Genomic DNA, 16,100 nt, shown 5'->3' on the forward strand with positions numbered 1-16,100 from the left:
CTCTAAATCCTTCATGCTATTCCTGCCATTGTTTTTAATCGGAAATCATTTCAACCAGTAGAGCCTGTGTTTTCACCAGGGATGGGACCATACCACTCTCTTGTGTTTTGATGCCATTATCGCAAACGTGTTATCCCCATATTTGTCACAATTCTCCAACGGTGTAACAAATATTGTTCTCACAAAAAGAAGAACTAAACACCCTAAGCATGACTTTTACTGATTTTTTTTCTTTTTTTTTTCTAGTCTGTTCATAGTGTGCTACATAGGTTTTTTGGATTGTATTGGATTTTACATTTTTATTTATCCGTTCCGATATCTGACCCAGTGATTTTTGACCAGTATCGGACCGATGCCGATACTGACCGATACCGATTCCCATCCCTAGTTGCTCTCTCTAGCTCTTGTCACTCAGTGTTTTTATATGACCTTGGATGACCTTGACCGGGACTTATACATGTAAACATGTTAGTGTGGGGAAAATGCAGGTGCTCTGCCCGTGCACCTCAGTTCTCACTCCTGGGCTTTGACCTAGAAGTAAAAAGAAGAAGTCAGCAGAGGAAGGAGTCAACAGCGAGGAGGGGCAAACACACACACACACACACACACACACACACACACACACACACACACGGTTGTGTTCTGTCAGCCAAAAGAGCTGAAATTCTTAAAGTTCAAGATTGGCACTCGACATGCTAACAACTAGCCGCCAGCCAAAGTCGTTTTGCTCTGTGACATAATAGGTCAGCTAGAACCCCCTAATACACTAATAACAAGCTGAAAGGAGGGTATATCGTCATCTCGCATAGGGAAAAAAAAAATCATACTACATTCAATAAATCAATTCCCCACTGCTGTTTGTACAGTATACCGGGACAAGAGAGTGTAGACCAATTAAAAGGCGTAGTAGTTGCAGAGTGGTGCGACTCAACTGTGCATGGAAACGTACTGACTCTCTCTCTCTCTCGCTCTCTCTCTCGCGCTCTCACACATTTCCCTCCATTAGGAACACGCCAGTGTAAGGCTGTTTTGTCACTGTGCTTCATAGTGATCCACCCTTAGGCACTGACAGCTCTCTGACCAAAAGAGGGGGAAGTTACTCTCTGTCTCACACACACACACACACACACACACACAGAGTGAATCTTTATACCTGGCACGATTACACATCAGTTTGAATGATTTCCGACAGACTGATTTTTATTGGATTTCAGCCTTCGTCTGTTTCTCGCAGCATTGTGTTGGTCAATATTTCTTTAGTCCTTTATTTATGGCTATTTATAGAGCCAAACCACATGGGATTTGTTTGTCAGACTCACAAATGACCTTTGCTATCATGATCAAGTTAGTTGGATTCATTGTTTTGTGTCTACATGAAGCCTTAGTTCTCCTGCGTCACAGATCTGTGCCACAGAGGGTGCACCCCTTGGTAAATTGCAGTGGGAATAATATGTGGGGATAGTCCTTATATGGACATCCTGAGGGTGGATGATTATGGGTCACATCTTCAGGCTTTACAAAATGTGTTTTTCCGTGTGTCCTTATATATTGTTGAGTCAAAGTTATAATTCATTTTATATCGCATATTTAAAAAAACAAAAACAAAACGGGAGTAGGGATACTTGTGCAGAAATTTGAGTACTTTTTGCTCAGGTGTGTTTATATAGCAGGTGAAAATGGAAAAAAATAATACTTAATCAACTTACATCAAACTCCAGTGCTCATGGGTTCATTTGATTAGTAGAATAGAGTTGTATGATTTTTTTTAAACGACCACGATTAGTGACATCATAATATGGCGAGAATAGGAGTGGGAATCACCAGAGATATCACGGCATTATCACAATATTGCTAAATCATATATTGCGATATACAGCTCCAGTCAGAGGGAGCACTTGTCACCATCTAGTGGACTGAAACGTCAATTGATTATTTTGTGTTAATCCATTAAAAAGATGTGTTTCAGTCAGTCAGTCATCATCTACCGCTTTATCCTCCGCCAGAGGGTCGCGGGGGGTGCTGTGCCAATCTCAGCTACATCGGGCGATAGGCGGGGTACACCCTGGACAGTTCGCCAGTCCATCGCAGGGCCACACACACATAAAAAGATGTGTTTATTATTTGTAAAATCAATGATAAGAAAGTGATACTTGGTGTCTGAAAATATCACGATATTTCCTGTGCAGAGGTCTCCTTCACATACTCCTCCCTTTGTGGAGGATGTGTGTGCCATTCTACTTTGTTTGCTTAGTAAGCTTTCACTTTAAAACACAGACTCAGGCCGGTTTGTCTGTTCAGGCTGCTGTAAAAACATAGCTGCACAAGATGGCAGCCACTATTCCCTTCCATAAAGTTAGGCTTATTTTAAGACCACAGAAACCAAACAATATGTACCTGAAAGCAATCGTACACCCACATAAACATAATTAGGGGCGGCATGTTGAATCTTCTGCTTATAAAGTTATACAATGTTACACCTCGTACACATCATTGAGGGTGGACCTCACGCACATATTAAGCAGTAGTACATGCACTGTCTCTGTGTGCACTGTATGTGCATGATTGTGTGTACATTAATGCCTCTGTGTGTGTAATTAATTTCCCTCCAGGCCCACCACTCACACACTCTCACTTAGAGACCGTGGCTCCTCCAAGTAGGACGAGCAGTGGCCCAGGGCTAGATTTTGGTCACAGGCAGAGAGTACATCGCCACCAACAGTGGGTATGGGTGTGTGGCTTTGTCAAGGCCCATCAGTGTCCTTGGTCTACTTACTCTGCATATACACTTGTGTGTAAGTGTGTGTGTGTGTGTGTGTACATATTTGTTGCCTCCTTAGGAACCTTCTCTGGCATAAACACTGAACTTGTCAGGACCAGCAGTCCTCAGGGAGACCAAAACCTAGGCTTATATCTGAGGAATTGGTTAAGTTCAGGGCTAAGATCTAAATTGTGGTCAGCAGTGGGGACATTTACATTATCACTGTGGCAAAGACGGTAAAGATAAAGGTAAAAAATAATAAACTTGCATTTCCACATTATGTGAAAGTACAAAATAGAAAGATATTAACAATAATATAAAATAGAATGTACATTATAAACAGTTACCAGAAAATATACAGTACAGGCTTGATATTTACAGTATAAACAAGGATTGAGGGTTAGGGATTAACTGGTTATGGTTAAAGTTATAGGATAACGATATGTTTCGGGCTGTCCAAATGGAAGTCAATGCAGGAAAGCTGTGTGTTTGTGTGTCTGTGTGTGTGTGTTTGTGTAAGAGAGAGAGCATGCTGCCATAAGGGTTTTGGATGACATACATGTGTGTAATTAAAAATGAAATAATGTAATAATGTAAAGGTTCTCATTCTGTGGAATCTCTATACGCATGGTTGTGTGTGAGTGTGTTTATTTTCATAATCGATTAATCTGACGATTATTTTCTCGATTGATCGAGTAATCGTTTGGTCCATAAAATGTCAGAAAAGTTTTTGTCAAACCTGGAAATGACGACGTTCTCAAATGTCTTGTTTTTGTCCACAAACCAAAATGGTTCCGTTTTTATGATTTCTTTTTTATGTAGAGAAAGAAATGAAGAAAATATTCACATTTGAGAAGTTGAAACAATCAGAAATCTTGTTGTTTTAATCATGATAAAAGCTTCAAACCGATTAATCGATTATCAAAATAGTTGACGATTAATTTAGTGATCGATTAATAATCCGGTCATTGTGTCAGCTCTAGTGTGCATGTGTGTGTGTGTGTGTGTGTGTGTGTGTGTGTGTGTGTGTGTGTGTGTGTGTGTGCGAAGGTTCTCCGTCATCCAAGTTATTGTATCTTCAAGAGTTTTGATATAGGCAACTGGAATTGCTTTAGTTAAACTGAAAATCTCTTAATCTAATCCAAGAGGCTTCTTCAGTTCAAAGAGAGTTTGTGTGTGTGTGTGTGTGAGTCTTGTTGGTTCAGTGGACTTAAAGAAGGCAGACGTCTCTCTTTTCCCTCTCTCCCTCTCTTCTCTCTCTCTGTATGTGGCTGTGTGCGTGTGTGTGTGCGTGTGCACTGAACCCTTACAAGCACCAGTATTTGAATGCATGTTTGACATTTGTTGAGAAGTGACCTAAATCTGTCTGCCATCATTACCTAACAAGATGACGGAGAGAAAAGCAAGTCACACAAATAACACATGCATGTGTACACACACACACACACACATGCTGGATTTTATGGAAACAGCAGCAGCAGCAGCAGCAGCAGATTGGAGTATACGCTAAGCAGGAGAAAACAAATGCAATGGTGTGTGCATGTTACAGTTCAGCCTCCATCCGCCCTCCTGTCTGGGGCCAAGAGTTCAGTCTATATTCGGGAGTCATATTCCTCTTACTCTCGTGCAGCTCGGCCGCCTGTGTCCCGTATGTTCCCTCGTAATACTCCACACCGCAGCATCACCCTCTGATCACCTGCGCCCTCCGTCAGTTGTTCATCCCATTACCCCTGTCCTGCTGAGAGGGAGAGTGTCTCCACTACATCATTTATTTAGGATTACTGAAAAGTGGCCAAAGCTGAGCGAAGGCCCTCCGCCCGTGTGTGGATAGAAAGATTAAGAGTCTTTTATGGGTCAGCGGCCACTCTTGCCTCTGGCTAATTACGGACTTACTTACACGCTTTCACCCACAAACACACACACACGCCCAGTGTCTCTCCCGTACTCTCTCCCCGTTTCGCACACACACATGCTGCACTGTGCTATCACCATGGTAACAGCAGATTGAGGGACTGTTCATAGTACTGATTGCCCAATTGTTATCTGTATTTCTCTCTCTCTATTATTCTGTGCCCCCACCTTGTTTGTTTTCTCTCACTGTCAGACACACACACACACACACACACACACACAAACGCCACTCTCAATCTCACACCTCCACTGCTCTCTCTCTAGGCTCTACTTACGCGGCTGGTGGTGTGACGTGCTAAATCTTCCTGTCCAGCATGGCTGTGTCACTCTGGTTCCTGGGGGTGTGTGCACTCACGATAGCTCACGTTGCCCCCTCCAGCCAAGGTAAGCATCACGGGAGTGTGTGGGGGGGGGGGAGTTATCTTAAGTGTCCTAATGAGTTCAAAGGAATAATGGATCAATAGTCTGCACCGATTTGTGACAAGAATGTGAATGGTTGTTTTTGCAGAACATGTAAAGTCATACTCGTCGTGCCCACTGCCCAGACAATGTCACCTTGGCAAATTTGGTGAAAGGCTGTGACCTAAATAAATACAGAATTACAAAAAAAGAAAAAGACGATTGAAGTGTGCAGCTCGATAAAAGCTGGACGCCATCATATCATTCAGCACTGCAGACAGTTACAGTGCACAGTCTGCATACTGATCACGTCCATGTGTGAGGCGGGGTTTAATCCCCCGGTGCAGCAGAAACCTTTTCATGTGTACACACGATACTGCAGGTGATGCGAACAACAGGATTAAGGTTGTAGTAACGTTATTCTCTCTAATGTCGCTGGTTTACATGGATTAATATGGCAGTCAGTTGGGTTTTCACACACACACACACACACACACACACAGATATGAGGATGAGTGAAATTGCTCATCCTCATTCACAAATGTAAGAAAATAAAGTCTTTAAGTGTGTTCACTGAGCACATGTGAAAAGCTTTATCCACACACACACAGACAAAAAACACACAATGCTGTGATGCACTGTGTTACATCAAGGTGTCACGGTGGAGGTGTGTGGTGTGATTTATATCGTCATCACACTCTGTTTGCACCTTGCGATGTAAGCATTCGCGCGTGTGTAGCGATGCGCACGTGAGACGCACGCACACACACGTGCACACACACACACACACACAGTGCCAGAACACATTCTGCACGTTTAGCCAAATGCTTGTCACTTATGAGGCCTAAAGCCATGGGCAAGATTTAATTAAGGCAATAACTGTAAGGTATGCGTGGCATTTGTTGTACAGCGGGTGAATTATTAATTAGTGTACCAACATAGCAGCTCGTGATGTGATTTAATCTAAAGAACAGTTTGTTTTAACTATGAAACCATGAATCCTCAGCACAGGTGTGGTCCTGAGGGAGCTTTTGAAGCTAAATTTCAGGGGTGACTCTTGAGCTCGAACAGTGTGTTTATGGAAAAATCACTACTGAATCCTCCAACTCATGCAGTGACAGAAAATATGGAAAAATGTTCTGTTTCTTTTTCCGCCGTCTGAGCAGCTATGTCTCGAGCTGCCATGCCTTTTGGGCTGCTGCGCAGGGAACTGGCATGTGAGGGTTACCCCATAGAGCTACGCTGTCCTGGAAGCGACGTGGTGATGGTGGAAACGGCCAATTATGGACGCACCGACGACAAGATCTGTGATGCGGACCCCTTCCAGATGGAGAACACGCAGTGTTACCTCCCCGACGCGTTGAAGATCATGGCCCAGAGGTGTGTATACGTGCTGGGAATCCCGTTGACCGCGCGTTGTGTTGATGTAAGAGCTTACACCGTAGAGCAAACACACACGTGTGTAGTCATGTACAGGAGGTCCTGTGCAGTTTGTACGTGCGTGCAGTTCAACCGATCAATGCCAACGTGACCATCTACGGTTTCCCCGTGTGCTCTGTGTCACGACCGAGCCAGTGTTTGTGTTGTTAGTCGTGTGTACTGCAAGTGGAGTCGTCTCTCTAGCAGAGTCTGAGTGCCTGGCTGCACCATTAGCTGTGAACTCAGCACTGTTTTCCTAGAAGAACTGATCAATATTCACTGAGGGAGAGGAGACAAATGGAGTGTCCTTTGCTTCCCCTTTCCTGTCTGTTAATTACTCCCCCTTGTTTTTTTCCTCACTCCACCTTCCCTTTGACTGATCCATCCATCCATCTATCCATCCATCCATCCGTCCGTCTATCCATCCATCCCACTCCTGCTGCAGGTGTAACAACAGGACACAATGTGTGGTGGTCGCTGGAGTCGATGTGTTTCCAGACCCTTGTCCTGGAACATACAAGTACCTGGAGATCCAATATGAATGTGTCCCTTACAGTGAGTATGCATATGCTATATATATATATGTATATATATATATATATATGTATGTACATATATATAGATATATACAGTATATAAGCATATATATGTATATTTCCATAAACTCACACATAAACTCGCATATACTGTTCACACACACACACCCACACAAACATGACATACAAATGTGTGCATGAAAAAAAAATTAACCCATTTTTCTAGCTACACTTTAGGTTTGAGGTGTTTTTTTTTACTCGTGTAACCTCTGATGTCGACCGTGAGAGATTGAAGGATAGAAAGTTGTTTTATTTTTTTCCTCAGGGAGTGTGTGTGTGTGTGTGTGTGTGTGTGTGTGTGTGTGTGTGCGTGTGCGTGTGCGTGTGTGTTGTAGGAAGTTAACTATAAGAAAGTACAGAGAAAGAGAGCAACAATTGTAGGATTTTACTATACATCATTTGTGTGCGTGTGTGTGCGGGAGTGTGTGTGGGAGTGTGTGTGTATACACTTGCGTGTGCATGCGTGTGTGTTTTCTTTTCCAGATTCACGCCACAGGAGTCGCTCTCTTTTCTCCACAGGAGCCTGATTGAGGAAAAGGAGAGCTCGGGGGAGGCGGAGGGAGGGAGGGAGGGGAGGAGAGTAGGATAGTGGAGTTTGCTGGGTCTCTTTTGTGTTTTTCTTCTTTATTTTTTTGTAAATTATGATATTTGTGGCGAGAATGAGTTCCAAAAATTCTTTATCTGTGCAATTTTTTTCTTTTCTCACTTTCTTGCTTGCTTTCTTTCTTTCTCACTTGCCTTCTCTCTTTCCTTTTTCTCTTGCTTTCTTTTCTTTACTTCCCTTCTTTCACCCTCTGACTACTCTTTCTTTCTCTCCCTCTTTTTTTCCTATGCTTGAGTAGAAGTGGACCAAAAAGGTAAAGACAATACATTGTAGCATCTTGATCTCTCCTTATCCCCGACCCCTCTCTCTTTCCTCTCCTTCTCTTCCTCTCTCCTGCCATCTCTCTCTTCCTCTTAACCTAGGATGTTGTTTCGTAGTCATGCTGGATGTTGCCCCCCTCTTTCTTTCATTTCCTACTCGGTTCTTCACCCCCCATTTTATCCATCTCTTGTTGTATGGAAACCCGCCCTTTTATCCAATTTTATCCAGGTTCCGCACCTAGTCTCTCTTCTTCTTGTCTCTCTGTGTAGTTCTCTACACTTTCGTCCTCTCTCTCTTCCGCTGGTTTCTCTGTCTCTTGATTTTCCTCCATGGTCTTTCTGCACACACCAACACAACAGTTCACACAAACATAAACATAATCTTTTTTTCATCTATTTCCTGTTCACATACAAGCTTTCTTTCTTTCTTTCTTTCTTTCTTTCTTTCTTTCTTTCCTTGCTTCTTTCTTTCTTTCTTTCTTTCTTTCTTTCTTTCTTTCTTTCTTTCTTTCTTCCTCCTCATGCTTATTTTCCCTTTTTTCTTCCCTTATAGGAAGAGCCCCTTATTTATCTTCATAGGACAAATAAGACCAAATGTGTGTGACTGTATGTCCATCTGGATTTGTGCTAACTAAGCACTGCTTCTGTGTGTGTGTGTGTGTGTGTGTGTGTGTGTGTGTGTCTGTGTGTGTGTGTGTGTGTGCATGCCTATTTGCATGCCAGTGTGAGACCGTATACATATGTGTGTGTCCATACAGTTATTGACATGTGGGTGAACTAGGCGTTGTGCTCGGTGTAACTAACCTGCCCTCTCATTCACTTCAAGGCAAAATTTAGCCCCGCCCTCTGCGTCCCTGATTCTACCTCACACTCTTTTTTCACTCTTTTTGCACTAACCCACAGACACACACACACACACAAGCACACACACAATCACACACAAAGGACATACAAACACTCTTACACACCTTCCATTGCAGTGTCCCAGTTGTATTTCTCACCACACACACACACACACACACACACACACACACTAACAGTGTGTGATGACACTTTTACCTCTCTTCTGTTGCTTGAGATCAGTGCAGGTGTTTTAAATCCCTCTCTCTCTTCTTTTTTCTTCATTCTTTTTTCTCAATCTTGCTGCACCAACTGCATCTAATTCAATCAAATTTTCATGCATCAATCCATTTTCTACCTTCACCTGCTCCACTATTATTCCACTCTGTTTTTTCCCTCACATCCCTTTCTGCTCTTCTTCTCTCGCTTTTTTTCTCTCTCTTCTTCCTGACATCCTGCTTCCCCTTCCTAAATCCCCTCTTCCAGTCTTCGTATGTCCCGGCTCACTGCTCAGTATCCAGCCGGCCTCCTCGCTCCTGGAGGCAGAGCATCAGTCAGGAGCATGGTGTAAGGACCCACTCCAGGCTGGTGACAGGCTATATGTCATGCCATGGACACCGTATCGGACCGAGGTGCTGTACGAGTACGCCTCGTGGGAGGACTACCGCCAAAATAGAATCACCACCACTTACAAGTGAGTAATGAGACTGTGTGCGCTGTATTTATTATTGCGCCAGCTGTAGATTAAATGACAAGTTACCTTTGGGTTTGGATTGAGACAAAACTATTTGACAAGGTATATTTATTTATAAGAAATCAATGTTGTTAGCTCTAGTGTATATAGCTGTTGTCTGTGTCTGTCTGAGTTGCTAATGTTGCTAAAGTGATCGTGATGTGATGTTCGCCATGCCCTACGGAAGCGCATTGCATTCATTTGAAGAAAAAAATTAATTTGAGTAATTTTTTTTTCTAATGTCTAATGATTTTTTCCTGTTCTTCGGAGTAAAAAACAAGAAGCTAATTATGAAACGATGTTTCTAGTACATTTAACTCATTTAACTTGTTTCCTTAACAAAAAAATAACCCCAATAACATCTTCATTAAGAAAGTGTAACTGTACACATGTATTTTGTATCATTGTCTGTCCTAGGTTGCCCAGCCGTGTGGACGGTACAGGCTTTGTGGTGTATGACGGTGCAGTCTTTTACAACAAGGAGCGAACGCGCAATCTGGTCAAATATGACCTGCGGACACGCATCAAGAGCGGGGAGGCAGTGGTGGTTAATGCCAACTACCACGACACCTCACCGTACCGCTGGGGAGGGAAGTCGGACATCGATCTGGCTGTGGACGAGAACGGCCTTTGGGTGATCTACTCCACTGAAGCCAATAACGGACGCATTGTGGTCAGCCAGGTGAGTGGAAATGAAAACAAATCAATGATTAGAAAGAAGGAAAAGAGAAAGGGTTTTATACACGCCCAAACATTTTTGTGTCTTCCCTATTCCCATGTCGCAGGTGAACCCGTACACCCTGCGGTTTGAGGGCACATGGGCCACTGGCTTTGATAAACGGGGGGCGAGCAATGCCTTCATGGCGTGCGGCGTGCTCTACGCCGTCCGCTCGGTTTTCCAGGACGATGAGGGACAGGCAGACGGTCGGGCTGGCAGCGACATGGTGGTCTACGCCTACGACACCAGCCGTGGACAGGAACTGCCTGTTCAGATACCATTCCCCAACCCTTACCAGTACATCTCCTCCATAGACTACAACCCCAGAGACAACCAGCTGTATGTGTGGAACAACTACTACGTGCTGAGATACCCGCTACAGTTCACTCCACCACCGCCCACTAAAGGTCTGCAGGATACGTGCAGATGTGTAATTGGACGCTAATGGTCATTTCCGAAAACTAACGATGCTTCCGTCACATCCAGGTCCACTCTCGTCGTTGATGACGACTGTACGCTCCTACACAGCGACCGTTGCTCTGACCCCAGTGCGGCCGTCAGCCTCTCACCCAATAGGCGTCATCAATCGGGGGCCCTTTGACCAGCGGCCTATCACAGCCATGGTTCCTCTCACACCACGCCCCCCACTGCGTGTACCCTTGGCTCCTGGGAGCCCCGGTCAGGTGGGCGGATGTGAGGGTCGGGTGACACGAGGGGTGCAATGGCCCCCCACCCTGAAGGGAGAGACAGTAGAGAGACCGTGCCCTAAAGGGTCACTGGGTAGGTGTGGCACGTGTGAGTGTGTGCCAGCATGTCAGCCTGTGTGCTGTGTGTGTGTGTGTGTGTAAGATCAACGTGTGTTTCTGTATCTCTGTATCTTGTTTCCCTTTTGAAATGTAGTCGGATGCCCCGTCTTTGAACTTCACATGAGAGAGGAATAAAAGAGAGGTTGTAGGGTTTAGGTGAGGTGGGTTCACCCCGCTGTGCAGCTGTCTTCCTCAGCCAGTGTTCCCTCAGAGGAGAGGCTGTTATGTTCTTATGTAAATAGGCCTCTGATGCATTTAGGATTGGCCATGGTATTTACAGGAGCATTACGTAACCCCCCCATCACATTTAGTACCAAAAAGAAGTGCAGCTTCTCTGCACAACGCTACTGCACATTCATCTGCATAAAAGATGTGTTCATTGGCAAAATAGAAGTGAATTATCATTAATGTGGTCAACATTTAAACTGATGGCATTAGTACAAGCTGGTAAAGCACTGCGCTTACTCCACTGAGTCTGAGAGTTACAGTACCAACTATTTTAGCTTTAGAGACTAGAGAAGTGAGTCGTTGGTGAAGAAAGTTAAATGAACTAATGAAGCTAAAGGTGCAAGTCTTGTTAGCAGTGCTACAAGAAGAATGAGTACTTCATTCATCAGGTGGACACAAAAATCACAACATTGATGATAATGTCGCTCTACTTTTTAGGGTTACACTACACAGTCTGTTATGCTATAACCTTATTTAATGATAATGAAATAAGTTTAAGACCTGTGTGTTTCCACACAGCTGCCGTTTACCTCAAGGGCCTCGAACTCAAATGACCCGAGGGCCACTGAGCACCTAGTGTGGCCAGCAGGGGGCCGATCATCTGTGACGATATTTCACAGAAAAATAAATTCAAAATAAAATTGTTCGTAACATATATTTGTACATATATATATGTATAAACATATATATATATATATATATATATATATATATAACTGCTGAGATATCTTGAATCTTGAATATAAGGTCAAAAGTTGCCTGGGAGAGAACAGAAATGACAAACTACCTGAGCATTATGTGAAACCTGATCTGTCCTTTTGCTTCCCTGACTGTCTGTGTGGTGCCGTCTGCCTCTGCAGGTATCGCCTCCTATCAGTGTGTGTCGTCTCCAGTGGGTTGGAGCTCTAGAGGGCCTGACCTTTCCAACTGCACCTCTCCGTGGGTCAGCCAAATCGCACAGAAGGTTGGTTTTACACACACTCACACACACACACACGCGTGCACGCTCATGCACCCTGTGCTAATGCCCTAAAGCAAGTCAGCAAGCAGTTCCCCCGTTAAATGTCAAAATATTTGACATTATAAACACCCCCGCTTTCACTCTAGATCAAGAGTGGAGAGAACGCAGCCAACATCGCCGGGGAATTGGTGAACCTGACCCGGGGGCGGATCTATGCCGGTGATGTCAGCATGTCTGTCAAGCTAATTGAACAGCTATTGGATATCCTGGACTCCCAGCTCCAGGCCTTGAGACCGGCCAATAAAGAATCTGCAGCACGCAATTACAACAAGGTAAAGTGTTCCTTTTTTGTCAATGCGGATGTGCACTTGACCTTCTCTGGAAATGAAAGCCGAAATGTCAGTGATGATGATTCAAACAGTAAATGTTTGATGCTTTTCTTTTCAGCTGCAGAAGAGGGAACGCACATGCAGAGCTTATGTTCAGGTAAAGAATGGATGGAGAGAGGGAGGGATGGATGGATGGATGATAAAACACTTTCTTCTCTTTTGCAGGCTGTCGTTCAGACAGTAGATAACCTGTTGGGCCCTGAGGCTCTGGTGTCCTGGGCTGATATGAGCAGCACTGACCAGTCACGCTCAGCGTCGCTGCTGATAGACGCGGTAGAAAAAGGAGCCTTTCTATTGGCTAACAACCTGTACGAGGGCCGCTTCAGTGACAGGGCACCAAATATCGGTACGTGCTGTTTTTCTGTTTTTCTGTTTTTCTTTTACACGTTGTGGAAACCACCTCCTCATCCACACATGTGTGCATGTCTGTTCCTAGATCTGGAGGTCTATGTGCTAAACACGGAGGCGGACATACAGGACCTGACGTTCCCACACTCCTATGACAGCGACAGCATCTTGCAGATATCTGCAGTGGCTCTGCAACAGTACAGCAACAATGGTGTGTGGCATAAGACTAAATGACATTTTGTAAATCTCAGTATTGTAGATGGGATGTGGAAAGAGACACTAGTTTATCTCCATGTATTAAAGTTATGGAACAGGATATAAATGTCATCATGTTTTCCTCCCCCTCTACCCTTTTCCTCTGTAGGCCAGGTAAAGCTGGTCCTTTCTCTCTATAAGAACTTGGGCTCCTTCTTGACAACCCAGAATTCAACTCTACGACTTGGGCTGGGGCTTGGCCAGGGCTCAGAGGTCAGACGTAAGAGCCTGGTGGTCAACTCCCATGTGATCTCTGCCTCTGTGCACAGAGGATCCAACAGAGTGTACCTCTCCGAGCCAGTCATCTTTACTCTCCGGCACCTGCAGGTCAGTTTGGAAATCCGTTTACCTCATAATTAATGCCCAGAAAAAAGCTCATTCCTGACAACTGTGCACTGACATGTGGTCATCGGGTGTATTGGTCTGTTTGTCCGTCTAGCTGGAGAACCACTTTGGCCCCAACTGCTCCTTCTGGAATGCTTCGGGGGTCTCTGGGAGCGGCAGGTGGTCAACACAGGGCTGCCGCCTGTTACACACCAACAACACACACACTACCTGTGCCTGCAACCACCTGTCCAGCTACGCTGTCCTCATGACATATCAGCAACCTGCTGTAAGTTAAATGCACGCCACAGCCACAGACAGTGGTTCTCAAAGGTTTAACACCAAGTAGCACCTGAGAGAATGTTGAGCCCTCAAAGTAACACCATTATTGACAACGTTAAAATACAGTGGTGTGAGTAGGCCGAGCAACGACAGCTTCAGACTTTTCACAGGAGGCAGATTTATTCCAAAAAAGGTAATTTGCTCTCTCATCATCCTCCTCTTCCTCACATATACTTCACATAGAGTGAAATTAGATTAAGATGGAGCAAGGTAACTCATTCTCGTCATTCATTTTCATTTTGTACACACTTGTAAAATAGTATTTATTTACGATTTACCTCCAAGTACCACCAGAGGAAGCTCATGCACCACTGGTGGTACACGTACCACAGTCTGAGAACCATGGCCCTACAACATATGAGACTTGAAAACAGCTGCATTAACATTTCACATCCATTTTTAGATATCAAAGTCCACCTATGCACGCATGTATTGTGGGACAGTTCGACTTTGCCTTCGCTGCACTCTCCAAAATACTCCAAATGTTGGTTTAGTTTAATAACGCTGGTGTGCACATGAATCCGTTCTCTTTTTTACAAATGTTTGAAATTGTATTTTATGTTACAGCAGCGTGAGTAGAGCTTTTTTTTTTCTTGTTTTCTCTGTCTCTACCTGTCACTCACGCAAACCCACAGACACAGACGCAGGGATGGGACGATACTACTTTTTTTGTGTCCGATACGATATCACAAACTGGAGTATCTACCGATACCGATATTAGTCTGATACGGTCATTTTAGACCATTATCATTTATGGACTGTGAAGCTGTGAACAACACATTGGTGCCGAGTCATTTCAAAGACATAATTCTCCAACTGTTGTTGTGACTCAGCTAACATTTGTCTGTGCATAGTGAGGCATGTGATGTATAGGATTTTGACACAGACGCATGCACACACTGACACGCACACATAAACACATCTGTACAGTCAGACTCGTGAAAACATGAATGTTGTTCTCGCAAACAGAAATCATGTCAGTGTGTATTTGCATGTCAGACAGGGAAGGAGGAAGATCTGTTGGCAAGTTGTTCAGCAGCCTAACACCTCCACATAATGCTCTCAAACCTGCGTCAACACATGTCCCCAACATTCATACATGCTCTCCCTGCAATCATATTTAAGAAAAGATTCTTTCTCTGTGTTCCAGTTTGGGGCTGGTGTAGAAGAGCTCTTGGTCTATGTGATTTCTTGGGTCGGCATCTCTGTAGCTCTGGTGTGTTTAGCCACCTGCCTCACAACCCTGTGCTGCCAGGGGGCAGCCTGGCACACGGACCACAGCACCATCCACTGCAACTTGTGGGCCAACCTGCTCATCACTGAGCTGCTCTTCCTTGCCGGGGCCAACAAGACACAATACACAGTGAGTGCACATCGTGGACTGACATGCCGCTTAGTAGTGAAAAGTATTTATTAAAAAAAAAGGCGAAAGGTGTATAATTTATTTTTTTTCTTCTCTTCCTGACTTCACATTTTCAGGTTGTGTGCTCTATTTTTGCTGGTTTGCTGCACTTCTCGCTACTCTCAGTGTTTTGCTGGTTGTGTCTGGAGGGGGTGGAGCTGTATCTGCTACAGCGGGAGGTGTTTGAAGGTCGTAACTCCAGGAGGAAGTATTTCTACCTGTGTGGCTACTCTATTCCCGGCCTGGTGGTGGCTGTGTCTGCAGCCATAGATTTCAGAGGCTACGGCTCGAAGACGGCGTAAGTTGACTTGACTTATATGTGCGAGCTTGTGTGTGTGTGTGTGTGTGTGTGTGTGGACAGTCCTTACATCTGTATATTTGTGTGCTTCTTTGTGTGTAGATGTTGGCTACGAACAGACAACTACTTCATCTGGAGTTTCCTCGGACCTGTTGCTGTCATTATAATGGTGAAAATTCATGCTAAACTTCATGTAGCCTTGGTATTTAATCATAATGGCATATTGATCCATTATTTAGGGATGGATATTTGCCTGTGTTTGATATTGTCTCCTTTTTCTTTGCCTCAGTTGAATCTTATTGTCTTGGTGATGACCTTACACAAGATGCACAGCACCGCTGCTTTGAAGCCAGACTCCAGTCGCCATGACAACCTTAGGTTAGTATGTCGATAAGAGTGCAAAGTTCATCGTGTTTTGAGAAGCGTTGGTACCGTTTATTAGCATAACATGACAGTGTAGGATTTATAAACATTAAAAATCCTGGATTAAGAAAACCAAACTTATATGT

At 44.2% G+C, this 16,100-nt stretch overlaps 1 protein-coding gene across 3 annotated transcripts in view; it reads left to right on the forward strand.

Annotated features, from left to right (window-relative positions):
• LOC131466510 (adhesion G protein-coupled receptor L1-like) overlaps positions 1 to 16,100 on the forward strand; it is a 28,866-nt gene that overhangs the window by 7,612 nt on the left and 5,154 nt on the right. For 2 of the 3 annotated variants that reach the window (XM_058639786.1, XM_058639787.1), the window contains exons 2-20: positions 4,934 to 5,053; positions 6,235 to 6,448; positions 6,933 to 7,042; positions 7,926 to 7,940; positions 9,274 to 9,481; positions 9,938 to 10,202; positions 10,306 to 10,645; positions 10,725 to 11,018; positions 12,133 to 12,236; positions 12,380 to 12,565; positions 12,681 to 12,719; positions 12,788 to 12,968; positions 13,059 to 13,181; positions 13,335 to 13,552; positions 13,665 to 13,838; positions 15,042 to 15,254; positions 15,371 to 15,591; positions 15,694 to 15,760; positions 15,881 to 15,969. In XM_058639786.1, the coding sequence (XP_058495769.1) occupies positions 4,984 to 5,053; positions 6,235 to 6,448; positions 6,933 to 7,042; positions 7,926 to 7,940; positions 9,274 to 9,481; positions 9,938 to 10,202; positions 10,306 to 10,645; positions 10,725 to 11,018; positions 12,133 to 12,236; positions 12,380 to 12,565; positions 12,681 to 12,719; positions 12,788 to 12,968; positions 13,059 to 13,181; positions 13,335 to 13,552; positions 13,665 to 13,838; positions 15,042 to 15,254; positions 15,371 to 15,591; positions 15,694 to 15,760; positions 15,881 to 15,969 (3,131 nt within the window). In that variant the 5' untranslated portion in view covers positions 4,934 to 4,983. The remainder of the gene's footprint in view (positions 1 to 4,933; positions 5,054 to 6,234; positions 6,449 to 6,932; positions 7,043 to 7,925; positions 7,941 to 9,273; positions 9,482 to 9,937; positions 10,203 to 10,305; positions 10,646 to 10,724; positions 11,019 to 12,132; positions 12,237 to 12,379; positions 12,566 to 12,680; positions 12,720 to 12,787; positions 12,969 to 13,058; positions 13,182 to 13,334; positions 13,553 to 13,664; positions 13,839 to 15,041; positions 15,255 to 15,370; positions 15,592 to 15,693; positions 15,761 to 15,880; positions 15,970 to 16,100) is intronic. The other variant, XM_058639789.1, reaches the window with a different exon arrangement.

Source organism: Solea solea, chromosome 10 (genome assembly GCF_958295425.1).
Source record: "Solea solea chromosome 10, fSolSol10.1, whole genome shotgun sequence".
Classification (NCBI taxonomy): domain Eukaryota; kingdom Metazoa; phylum Chordata; class Actinopteri; order Pleuronectiformes; family Soleidae; genus Solea; species Solea solea.